This window comes from Podarcis melisellensis (assembly GCF_964234715.1).
Source record: "Podarcis melisellensis genome assembly, chromosome: 10".
In the NCBI taxonomy this organism is placed as follows: Eukaryota; Metazoa; Chordata; class Lepidosauria; order Squamata; family Lacertidae; genus Podarcis; species Podarcis melisellensis.
The window spans coordinates 6,645,072-6,658,288 of record NC_138542.1 but is presented as its reverse complement, the minus strand read 5'-3'; the positions used below and the strand labels follow the sequence as shown (position 1 = coordinate 6,658,288).

The 13,217-nt window shown below is 41.3% G+C and overlaps 1 protein-coding gene across 3 annotated transcripts in view; it reads left to right on the top strand.

Moving 5' to 3' along the window:
* Positions 1 to 13,217, top strand: part of RELN (reelin) — a 300,039-nt gene that overhangs the window by 157,283 nt on the left and 129,539 nt on the right. For 2 of the 3 annotated variants that reach the window (XM_081927577.1, XM_081927579.1), the window contains 4 exons: positions 563 to 610; positions 6,502 to 6,653; positions 8,810 to 8,922; positions 10,330 to 10,538. In XM_081927577.1, the coding sequence (XP_081783703.1) occupies positions 563 to 610; positions 6,502 to 6,653; positions 8,810 to 8,922; positions 10,330 to 10,538 (522 nt within the window). The remainder of the gene's footprint in view (positions 1 to 562; positions 611 to 6,501; positions 6,654 to 8,809; positions 8,923 to 10,329; positions 10,539 to 13,217) is intronic. The other variant, XM_081927578.1, reaches the window with a different exon arrangement.

Genomic DNA, 13,217 nt, shown 5'->3' with positions numbered 1-13,217 from the left:
CCCATTGTTGTTTATGGGACTAACACCACAAATCTTAATTTATTTTTTTCACGAGGAAGTAAATTTCACTGAAGCAAGCAGAGATTACTTTTTAAAAAATAGGATTAAGGTGTAGAGTGTTGCCTTGGTGGTTTGTGTATTGCAGTTCAGCTTCACCATGACATATGAAATACATACTATAACAATGGTGACTAGCATTTAACTTTCCTCCAGATTTCAGATTATGATGGTAGTGGTGATGATAAAGACACAATTTTGGCTTATTATAGCCCGTTTTGAATATTTAATTGGGAACCAAGTAAGATTTTCATGGGTCTATGAATGACTCGCATTTAAAATGAAATATTCTAATTAAGCTACAAGCTGGCCTCTTCTCCCTCTCCTCCATCATCTGTAGACCATAAGCCTTCTCTGGGCAGGGCTCATGCTGTCTATATAAGGGAAGGTGCCTAGAATATTATTGATCAGTATTCATGATTAAGAATCATTGCCATCCACCCCTTATTCACACATAGTATGATGAATACTTTAATTCTGTGATCACATGCTGTTTTTTCCACAGGATCCCTGCCTCATTCAATGCACAGGATGGACGTTGTTCAGAGAATGGGTAGCTATTCAGTATTTTTTCCTATCCTCTTCATTCTTTCTCTGGCGCTTCCAGGCTTCGTGTTTCCTTTATCTCACGAGGCAGTGATCCTGTTGGCTAACAACTGGATGTGATCATCTAGTCAAATACTGTGACTGTTCAATAGCAAAATCAACTCAGTTCGGAATCTACTTCATGCCATAATCTAATATTTAGGGAATTTAATTCTGATGAGAAAACCCTCTAGATATGTTGGGTGTATAATTAAAGGATAGATGGTCTGGGTGAAGCAATATGAGAGCTGGGGGGACACAAATATTTTTAGACCCAAGATGGTGCAGAGAAGAAAAGAAGAGCTCATTGCAAGAGCCAGACTTGGAGTTCTAAACAAAAGGAAAAATGTCAATGGGAATCAGCATTTCCTCAAAAAAGCTGCAAATACCAAACGTTGTCTGAAGGTACCTATGTCTAAAAGTGTGTTTTAGCGTACCCCCTCCCTCAAAAGAAACCTTCCACCCTGACTTCATTCAGTGCCTTCAACATTCCTTGTGTGTTCCTCACTCTGATTCAACTTCATAATGTTGCCATGTAGCCTTGTCAAGAGAGAGCAGGAGCAGAGAGCAGTGTTTCATGTCCTCACTTTGGTGTCCTTGAGGAAACAGCACCATGCAGTGTAAGTGCTGCTGCTGCTGCTACCCAGGCCATGTGAACAGGTGGCTTCTGTGAAAAGGACAGGTATGGTCCCCAAAGCCTTTGGTTTGAGCCAAAAAAAGTTCTCAAACTAGCTTTCAACCTAACCATATTTTTTCCTCCTCCTTTTGTTGACCACACAATTTGACTTGTGTTGTGCAATTCTCCTATGCCCTGGCCTACATTTTAGAGTAAATCAAGCAGTAACTATAGTCGCTGGTCCTCTCTTCAGATTTGTTGTTTTTCCTGCTTCTTCAAACTCTGACCTTAGTTGTTTCCCTGTCATTTTTCACTACCTGACCTGATTTGCACTTCTGCCTGCAAAGTGTCTCTGCTCACATATTCCCTAGCTCTGTGTTGTTTGTATCATTTCACTCTCTCATTCAGCACCTTTTATAGCTTCTTTCTCATTTATCTGTTCCCCCGCTGCTATTTGCCCACAATTAAAGACAAACTGCATTTCCTATGTATATCATTCCCTCTCAAGACAATTCACAATTTCTTGTTCAGTGGTAGCGTTTCTGTTCCTTTAAATTTCTTTTGCTTTAGTCCCTTTAAAATTTCACCTCTATTTCCACCTCTATTCCTGGTCACTTTAATTATGGTGATGGTCTCAGGGCAGGGACATTCTGGCAGCCACCTATGGTATTATGACCCTCGCCAGCTCATTGCATTACACATCCATTCTGTCCCACATTTCAAAAGATCAGCTGAATATTTACATGTCCTCTTCCCTTAATCACCTTCTGGCAGTGCTCCAGGAACTAACTTGAAGCTGAAAATGAGAAAGACAATAATGCTGAGTTCAAAGGTAAAGTGCATAAGGATAGGCTGACATTAGTGCACTAATGAAAGAAGTACAAGGACTGTTTGGCAGGCCATTGAAGCTTTCAGGTCTTCCAAAAAAGATTCTTCAGGTTTAAAACAAACTTATTGAACGACAAAGTATAGCTTTGTGATTCGAGGACCCGATCCCCGCTTGGGGAATAAAGACACGTGGACACAGTACATAAGGTTAATGGGCAAGGAAAAGACCACAACTTTATTGATTACAGCATGTGAGAAGGTATTGGCTTAGGCATTGGACCATGGAACATTAGACTCAACCCACTTGGAGAGGGCTGAGTCTGAGGAGGGGCTAAACACCAGTTGGAGGAGCCTGTTGATGCTAATACAACTATAGGCTCTCTCCTGATGTCACTGAGGGTTGTGCCATGGCCCCCCGCCACACAGGCATCGGACAGGATCCACGACCGCCGGATTCCTTTAGCGGAATACCAAAAATTGAAGGGGTAGATGATGGCCACACCTTGCCCCACTTGGTGGCAAGTAAGCAGCAAGTCCTTGATGAGTATGTCTCAATGGTCCCTACCAGGCACAGCCCTTTTGCAGGAATGGGGCTGTGCATATCTTTGATCAGAACTCATCATTTCAGAATTGCTATTTGGCCATTTCTGGAATTGTGTGAAATAACTTCTTAAACAATGGCTAGCATGCGCACTGTAATTCTCCAGGCTTCAAACCCACCCCTCCTGGGTCTCTATTTCGCTGTGGAAGCAAATATATGTTGACTAGCACATGCATATGCAAATATACACAAAATATCAGTGCAGTGCTTGCCTCCCATCCCACAATAACTTGTTACTTGTGCATAAAGTAGACGTTGTAGGAAGCTTTTGAAATATGGCTATTCTGTAACTAGGACAACCAGCTTCATGGTCTGATTAAAAATCCTTACATTTTTAAAATAAGGAAACTGTTATGACCTGCTCACTAATAATATCATTGCTTTAGAAGCCAGTGTATGACAGGCTATTGCAGAATAAATGAGTGCAATATGAAGGAGATTCAGTACATAGCCTTCAACAGTGTGTAATGGGCCTGAGGAGTGTGTTCCAGCAGTTATCCTTGGTGTGAGAATAGGTATATTGCAAACACGCAAGAGTGCTCCTATTTTCTCTCTGTGAAATATTGGAGGCTATGCATTATGTGTCTTGTGAACTTTTAAACTTTCCCTGCAGCCCAATAATGTTCTCAAGCTTTAGGCACAATGAAGTAACTGAAATTAACCAGTTATTGAAAATCCAGATAAATGCCAGTACCAATTAACCCCTTTTTAATTGCAGAATATATCCCTAATAAGTGGATCTTTTGTGAATGCTGTTCCAATTAAACATCAGCCCCTGCCACTCATTATCATTAGTCTAAATTGGTTCCCTGGGAGTTATCCCAATAAAGTAACAACCCTGATTAAGTAAACCCACTTCAGCACCTCTTAGGCACCTTGCCTTTGGAAGAGCCCACAATTACAGGCATGCAAACATTTGTAATCCCACCTTGAGAAACCAGTTTGGACTGTATTTAAATTGTATCAGCAATTTTGTGAAGGAAAAAAGAAATTACGTAATTACAGTCTGATTAGAATGTCCTGTGTAAGGAACTATCTGCACTGATAATAATGATTTGCACTGATACTTATTTTTTTTTATTAAGTTACAGAAGTGTGCATGCACACGAAAGCTCATACCAAGAACTAACTTAGTTGGTCTTTAAGGTGCTACTGGAAGGAATTTTTTTTATTATTAAATATATGAATTATGAGGTACATCTTGAACGCTAAGCATTGAAAAATATTTGATACAACTTGTACCAAATGCATGTACTTTATGCAATGTGGATTAACATTAGCATGGTTCAAGATGTGTTCTCAGTGAAACTGCAACTACATTTGGGCCATTTGGGAAGGAAATCCTACACAGGCATATAGTCCAGCATCCTGTTCTCACAACCAGATGCCTATGAGAATCCAGTACAGTGGTACCTCAGGTTAAGTACTTAATTCGTTCTGAAGGTCCGTTCTTAACCTGAGGTACCACTTTAGCTAATGGGGCCTCCTGCTGCTGCCGCGCTGCCAGAGCACAATTTCTGTTCTCATCCTGAAGCAAAGTTCTTAACCCAAGAAACTATTTATGGGTTAGCGGAGTCTGTAACCTGAAGCATATGTAACCCGAGGTACCACTGTAAATGGATTTTACATATTGTGCATGATTCCCACATGTACATGCTACTTTATGTAATGTGGGATTAACATTAGCATGGTTCAAGATGTGTTATCAGTGAAACTGCAGCTACATAAAAAAGATCCCGCTGGATCAGGCCAGAGGCGCATATAGTCCAGCATCCTGTTCTCACAACCATATGCCTATGAGAATCCAGTAAATGGATTTTACATATTGTGCATGATCCCCACATATACAAACAACTGGGTGCATGCTTTGACTTTTTCTGATAGATCATTGTTCAGTGGTGGCAGAGGCATTTTTGTGTCGAAAGTGGAGCCCAACTGGTGGCTCCAGCTATTCCTCCATCCCTCCCAATGCTGGTAGCTTCCGTGTGGAACCAGCCCTGTTCTTGCTCCTAAAAATATGCATAACCTGATTTTTGAAGGTTCTTTGTAGTTCCAGGAGGTTCTTGAAGGTATGGGTGCATGTCCTAGACAAGTAGTGAGTAGACTTTAGACATGTGGAATCTACTGTTCGGGGCCAAAAAAGTATACCTTCAAAACATTATTATTGTCTTTCTCTCTAATCCCCAAGAGGCCTTCATAAAACGTTACTGCATTTTCTGCTGTTGCTTTCCAAGGAAACTTCTACAATGTCTGAAGCTCTTGATGTCCTTCAGATGAAGGAAGATGATGTCCTCAAATGTCTTGCTCCAGGAACCCTTCTGGGAGGCACCGATCTAAGACTTTTAGATATAACAGATATAACAATTCATTTATAAAAGAAAAGGTTTTGCTGTTGATATTTATCATTATCAGTCTGAAGAGAACATGGGGAAAACTTCTCTAGGCAACCTATGCTTTGGTTGCCCTTGAGAACCCAGATGATGTGGGTGTTATCTCTTCCAGGAACACAGGACAGTGAGCCTTTCTGAAATATTCTGCTTGCACTTTCGCCAGTCAGATCCAGGGAGACTTCTGTGAGCCCTTCCTTTTGTTTGTCACTGATCCACGAGCTGCTTATCAGCCGCGGAGTGAATCGTAGAGAAACATCTGCACCATTGCCTTGTGTGATCAGATTCCCCTCTGTGCATCTTGTGCAGCAATAAGGGGGCTCACCCATTTGGTGTGATGTGGGCATTGGCTTGTGAGGCCCCACATTGCTTTTCACGAGTCCATGCCTGATTTCTCCTTCCAACATGATCCCAAAGAGACTGAAATGGAAACTGCAACTGAAAAGGCAGTTACAAAGGAAGAATTGCAAGGCGAATAGACTGCACCTGTACTTTAATTCACTGCTTCGCCACAGCCTGTGGTGGCTGAAAGTTCTGAAGGGATACAATTGCCCTCTGTGCCAATAGAAAAATTCCCAGCTGAATAATTGCAGTGCAACTTGCCACTGAAGACTGGTCTGCACTGCTCAGGCATCTATAGAATGTGGTGCTCTCTCAATGCTGTTATATTATACTCGGTAAAGGGTCATCAGGACTGACAAAGAGGGTGGACAGCTCTGATCCTTCCCTCAATTCTGCTCCTTGATGGCAGTTAAAATGCCTATTCCGTCATTTTTGTTGGCTTATTCTTAACCTTTTCATCCATCATTGAGGCCATTGCCAAGAGTGGGGCAAGCAGCTTGGTCAGGAGAATACACAATGCATAAAAACCTTTTTAAATATTCATAATAATTTTTCTCAAACATATAGCCATTTGGAATGATGATGAACATATTTCAAATCTTGTCATGCTTCTTCTTCTTCTCCTTCTTCTTCTTCTTCTTCTTCTTCTTCTTCTTCTTCTTCTTCTTCTTCTTCTGCATTGGACACTGTTATTGGTGCCCCTCCACCAAAAAATCCTGAATATGCTTTAATTAATTAATGTAAGTTTGCTGCTTTTAGGACCAAGGGCCACTTTACATGACCTTTTAGCTGTACATTGTAAGGTGCATTTATATATTTAAAGACATTTGTGCTCCACCTTTCTACCCCAGATGAAACAGTTAATACATTAAGCATAACAATATCACAGGAGACCACATATAATATGAGAACAAATATTGGTAGTAAATCAGGAAGAAAAACAAAATACTGTACATACCCAGCAGACCTGAACATACTGTCATGTTGGCCATGGTTTCCTGTTGAGTCTATACTCAGTACCAAGGATTGCTTCTACATAATGTGTAAAATAGCCCTATCTCTTACATCTTGGCTAATGTCTTCAGGTGGGATATATCTGGAGCTGTAATCGGCACTGAATGTGGAACCCTGGAATCAGGATCATCAGCTGTTTTTCTCAGAGATGGAGAGAGAAAGCTGTGCACTCCATATATGGACACTACAGGTTACGGAAATCTGAGGTTTTATTTCAGCATGGGTGAGTATGAGCATTAGTATGTTTTGGTATGTGCACATTTGATGAGAAAAGGTGTTACAACCAGTCCTTCTGTCTGAGTGCCTGTCCTTTTCAGAATCTGTGTGGCACTTGGTCCTCACTGCCTCAACTACCCTTGACCCTTGGTTTGGCCGTTTTTCCTTCCAGCATTTTCTCACTGTCACTTGCTACTAAGCCTTCACCAGGAAGCAGTTACCACAAGTACTTTTGTCAAAACTAGAATGGTGATAGTTCATCCCTTCCATACTGAGGCTGGATCTAGACACGTCAAAGAAACAATTCAGTTAATTGCGTTGTAAACTCATACAGGGAAATCCGGTAGGGAAAGACAGGACTCCACAGCGTCATCTCATGTCACAGTGTTATATCGCATATATAACACATAGAAAACACTTTTTGTTTACCAATCTAGCTGAGTCCTGTGTCTCCTGACCTCATAGCTCTCTGCATTTCCCCCTCCAAACCCTGGTAGGGGCAGAAATATATGCTATATGATGACATCAGGACCTGAGTAAATTTTACTACACATTTCCTAGGAAGAGGTAGAAAACTGAACCTGTATTAATCATAACATCGAGTTCCAGCTTCTGTTTCTACTTCACCTGCTACATTTCCAGTGGGACGGGAGGTGTATGAACCTAGTGTCCTGAGTCAGAAACAGTGTTTTTGAGGAGCATATTTTGCAACAGAATTGGAGGCCAAAGACTCAAGTTGGTATGCCTTGGTGTCCCAGAAGAAGAATCTGAATTTTAAAGGTGTTGGACAGGGCTTGATAGATATGCTGGTGGTCACCTGAAGAGTTCCTCCTCTTCCTCTTCCTTTCTCTTGCATTTTGTGCCTTCCCATTTTTTCTTTTCTTTTCTAGCTAGTCCGGTAATGAGCTGTTACAATAATGACTTGCCTGTGGTTTAAAAGCAACCTAACCCAGACAGAAAAGTATTCTGTACAACCTCATGCTGAAATACTTTTGGAAATCTTGTACTGGCGGGCCTTCCACAAATGGGCGGTTGTTACCTTGGTTAACACTTTGCAAAGACAGCAGATGAGATAGCATGCAGGGGGCATAGATACAATAGCAGAACCATCTGCCTCTCTTAGTAAGAGAGCTGCAATTACTGGAGTTTTGTAACTCTTTTTGGTAGTGGGAACCAACAAGCAGAAGATTTCAATGGCAAAATCACACACTTTGTCTCTGCGACACTTTTTCCAGGAATGTTGTTTTTCAAGCTCTACAGATCAGGTAAACTACATGTGGAGCTTATTCTTTCAACACTGTGTTCATTAATGTGAAATGGAAAGACAGTAAAGGAAACAGAGAATAAATTTGCTTTTCCGATGAAGCAGCCTTTTATGTCAAAAAGAGTAAACAGCCTTTCTTACTGGAAGTGGAAGTTCTCTGATATTTGCTCTGAATTGTCACGTCTCCTCTGTGCTGCATAATGTACAACAACAAAAAGCACAGGAAGGGGAGATTTCTGCATTTCCAGGTCTTTCAGGAGATGCACACCTGCATGAAAAACAGGAAAGACACTTTAGTCGACCTTCTGAACTCTTGGGCAAAGCTGTTGGCTCAGCAAGAAAGACTGTCGACTTTTATGATCACACTGGAAAACATTGTGTGAAAATTTACTTGGTTGAATATTCAAGTGGGGAAAATATTAGGAGGGTGGAAGTAAATTTTAATTTGAGTTTAAAATATAGGAGCTGATCTGCATCCAGAATAATCCCACAGAACAGTCTTGTTGGGATTGTAAACTTCAAGTTGCAGATAAGAATCTGCATGCTTAAATACTGTGTAAAATCAACCTTTCTACATATAGAAAACCAGCAGAACAATATGAAACAGTCAGGATAATGTGCTTCTTTTATACACAGAGTGGCTTTCTTTTCTTTTCCTTTTAACTTCCAAGCATGTGGCTCTCATCACTGTTTATTTAAACCTCATTTTGGGATGGGTGTTCTATTGCTGCATCTGCTGCATTTCAGTGGCATTGACTTTTCTTTCAAATGTTGCACACATCAACTTAACAATGTTTGGCGACTGTAATTTTCACAACTGCTTTTATGTAAGGTGAGAAGATTTTAATATACAGCTGAATGTTAAATCGCTAACTCCACCAATATACACATTGCTACAGGTGGAAGCTGTGATGCTGGACAGACCCATGAAAGTGACGTCATATTGTATGCAAAGATTGAAGGAAGAAAAGATCACTTAAATCTGGATACAATGACCTACACTTCTTATAGGGTAAGAGTTCAAAACAAATCCTGAAGGTAGCTCAACTCAGGTGACAAATGCTTGGCTCCTAAATTGATCCTCCATTCATATATCAGATTTCCACCAATTCCCCATTCCTCTGTACCCCCCTTCCTGTTTCCAAAACTATTCCCAAATTTGAGGCAAGTTTGGAGGGGCTTGCTCAGGTAAAAAGACTATTAAAATAGCACAGTGAAATTAGCACGGTGTCTTCACCATTTAAAAAAATTGTTGGAATTGTTGTTCAATAAGATGGCTACGAATTCTGTTCATCCTAGTCTGCCTAACAAAGTCATGGTTCCCAACCTCTTTGGGAATATGAGAATGACTCTTAGACCTATTCCTGTAGTATATAGGTACAACAAAAATAACATACAGTACCCTAATTCAAACACAAGAGAATAGAGATGACTAATCTCCTTTCCATGGAGGTGTAGATTACAGCAACAGCCAAGGCGACATTTTTTCACCTTCCCCGCATCAAGCAGTTGGTCCCTTACCTTTCCCACCCCAAGCTGACCACAGTGATCCATGCGACGGTCACCTCCAGGCTTGACTACTGTAATTCGCTCTACGCGGGGCTGCCCTTGAAGCTGTCCCAGAAACTCCAGCGGGTACAGAATGCTGCAACGAGGCTCCTCACAGGGTCTCTGCCATGGGAGCATATTCACCCAGTGCTTTTCCAGCTGCACTGGCTCCTGGTGGAGTACAGGGTCAGATTTAAGGTGCTGGTTTTGACCTTTAAAGCCCTTCACGGCCTAGGACCCTCGTACCTTTGGGATCGCCTCTCCTGGTATGCCCCACGGAGAGCCTCAAGGTCCATAAATAGAAACACCCTAGAGGTCCTGGGCACTAAGGAAGTCAGATTAGCTTCAACCAGAGCCAGGGCCTTTTCAACACTGGCTCCTGCCTGGTTGAATGCTCTGCCTCATGAGACCAGGGCCCTGCAGGATCTGATTTCTTTCCGCAGAGCCTGTAAGACAGAGTTGTTCCGCCTGGCCTTTGGCTTAGAATCAGTTTGATTCCCTCCTCCTCTTTCTTTTTCCTTTCTCCTCCTGTGAAGAGGCTGCATCCTAATGTTTTAATATTGTATTTTAATCTTTTTTAAATTGTATTTTAATCAACTTGTTTTTATTATTGGTTGTTAGCCGCCCTGAGCCTGGCCTTGGCTGGGGAGGGTGGGGTATAAATAAAAATTATTATTATTATTATTATTATTATTATTATTATTATGTGCAAGTACTGCTTTTGGAACAAAAGTTTTCTAACATAGTTTGTATGTATTTGTGTGTGTGTGTGTGTGTGTGTGTGTGTATCAGTCTGTAATTTATCAGTCTATAATTTATGTATCTCACAGATTACATTACAGAAATGTAATTAATGTGATTTCTGTTGAAGGTTCCATCTTTGGTTTCGGTTGTCATCAGTCCAGAGCTGCAGACTCCAGCTACCAAATTCTGCCTCAAGCAGAAGAATCATCAAGGGCATAACAGAAATGTTTGGGCAGTTGATTACTTCCATGTCCTGCCAGTGCTTCCTACCACTGTAACTCATATGATACAGTTTTCTATTAACTTGGGTTGTGGAACCCACCAACCCGGCAACAGGTAATTGCATTTATTTCTTTTTTTAATGTAATTGTTAATTTCTTTTAACAATTCTAGCTTTTATCAAACTGCCTCCCTGTGCTCCTTGGTGCATTTATGCAGGGCTAGTGTTAGGATCTGAGGGCTCCTGAACAAGGGACCCTCCATGGACCCTTTTCACCATGAATGGGCTGAGGTAGCAAGATAAGCAGAATGAGGGGACGTAGTAGGAGAGAAGACCATAGCTCACTGGTAGAGTGTGATTGGCAAGTAGAAGGTGCCATGAGTGATCCCTGGCATCTCCAGTTGAAAGTATTGAGCCCTTTTGGGGGATCATGGACACTTCTAAGAAGTTTCAAAAAATGTGAGCACCATCACAAAATGGCTGCCCTGAGGCCTGGCTAGTCACAAAGGACAAGTAACTCACCCAAGTAACTGAGTACAACGAAGAACTGAGGTCTGTACCTACAAATACACAACAACTCCTTTGAGCTCACAGCTTTCTGCTGTAAATTGAAAACAAATACATAGATGGGGTCTGAACCACAAACCGGAAAATTGCTCATTTGAATCCATGGTTTTCTGTTCAATGGAAGACAATTATTTCTTCAAATTGCTTCTAACTGAACTCACTTCCCCAATCTATTCCTCTCCTCTCCTTCCTTCCTTCCTTCCTTCCTTCCTTCCTTCCTTCCTTCGGTCATATCTGCTCTCCTTCTGCTTCACCAACACCTCATCTATACTGGTTTTGTCCTCCCTATGTGGCTCTGGCTTTCTCCTTTCCTACCTTCCCTCCCATGGCCCCATCAGCTTTCTTTCTGGGTCTCACAAGGTCCCATCCACCCCTGCCCAGATGATCCATGCAAGCAAGCCAAGTCACACCATGTTTCAGAAATATTATTATGAGCCAAGCCACATGAAAGACAACAGCATTCTGTAGGTTTATGTAAAACTTCGGCATCTATTTTCTTCAGCTAGGACAGTAAAAGCATATGATAGGTTTGAAGGTTTTGGCCAACTTCTGCAGACAACTTCTTGGGAACCCTTAGTTGGCTATATGTGTTCTACATATGCAAATGTAGGTGTTCTGTATTTTGGTAGACCATGCTCAGAAGAGATCTACAATTAGAACAGTCCTTTTAAAATGAATTTCTCTTTTAAGGTACAAGCATAATTTCCTGCTTCATAGTAGGGTTTTTCAGTACAGTCTTTGATCTTTTTTGAAAGATCTCCTTTCAACTCACATAGTGGCTCCGATTCAGGGAGTTTGTTTTGCTTTATTCATTTTTGAAAAGAACTGCTAACTTCCCACAAACCTCATCTACATTTCAAAAATAATTTCACCATGCAAATCTCCTTGTCCACCAAAGCATAATTTTTTAGCAGTACTCTCATTTAATGACTAGGAATATAGTAGAATATGGAGTAAATGTGGTCCTCAAAGGTATCCATAAAATTTCAACTCAAATGAAATCAGTGAAGCCTCATAAGCTATTTTAATTTACATTTAAAATATCACACACACAATAATTGTGCGGAAAGACATTCTTCAAGTAAAATCATATTCCGAATAAATTATTCTGAACTGGATAAGCCGTGTGCTGGCTATTTGGCGCCAGGCTGATGAATTATTAATTTGTCTTAATGCTTCATTTGCAGAACTTAAAATGAGACTATTAGAATTAAACTGTGCTGCTTAAATTATTCTACACAGACATTTTTCAAAAGGCTACATTTCTTTCAATATTTCCCAAATTAGTTGAAAGCTCACAGAATGTGACTTGTGCTTATTCCAAAAGTATGTACTGAAAGCGTTTTTATTTTTTATAGTGAGTGGCAGTAAAATATTTTAAAAGTTCAGAGGTGAGGTGATTCATGTTGAAAGAACTTTGGATTAACTATTGACCACTCACAAATACACTCCTCCTCGTTAGGGACGCTGGTGGAGATGGTTGCAGCAGGGCATTCTTGGATGACAAAGATCAATCTGGGCTCTGGTCTGGCCTTGGGACCAAGCTGACCTTGGTCACCTTTACCTAGAACTGAGCAAGGGAAGTACAAGCCTGCTCCTGCTTCTCAGTCACAATGGAGCTTTTGGTAATGTTGACCTTGGCATTCTCCTGGACCAGCTCCATGGGATAGGATTGGAGGGTCTGTTTTACAGTGGTTCCAGTCCTACCTATGTGGTCAAGTCCAGAGAGCATCACTGGGAGAGTGCCTTTTCACCCCTGAGAAGTTATGTTCTGGGGTGCTACAGGGCACTATTTTATACCCAGTGCTATTTAATATCGATATGAAGCCACTGGGAGCAGTCATCAGGAGATTTGGACGAGGCTGTGTGTGCCACACATATCAAACCTAAGATGTGATCGCCTGAACTGCTCCAATATGTGAATATCTCCTTAGCTAAGATCTCTCACACATGTACTTCTTGTACCCCGTACCCACCCTCCACCCACTAGAATGCTTCTTGAAGATGCATGGGAAGCTGTTCCTTCTCAAGGTCAGAGTAGTCTGATATAGGTCTAACATCTATACACACTGCAATCCTCCTCTTCCCCCCCCCCCCACCGCCTTTTGAGCTTTTCAGCTACTTGGGAGGAGGCTGAGATTGTCTACTATGCAGCTTCTTCATCAAGAAGACAGCTATTCTCGTATGCCTACTATATTTCTGTGCTTCTGTGGAATATAACATGCGTG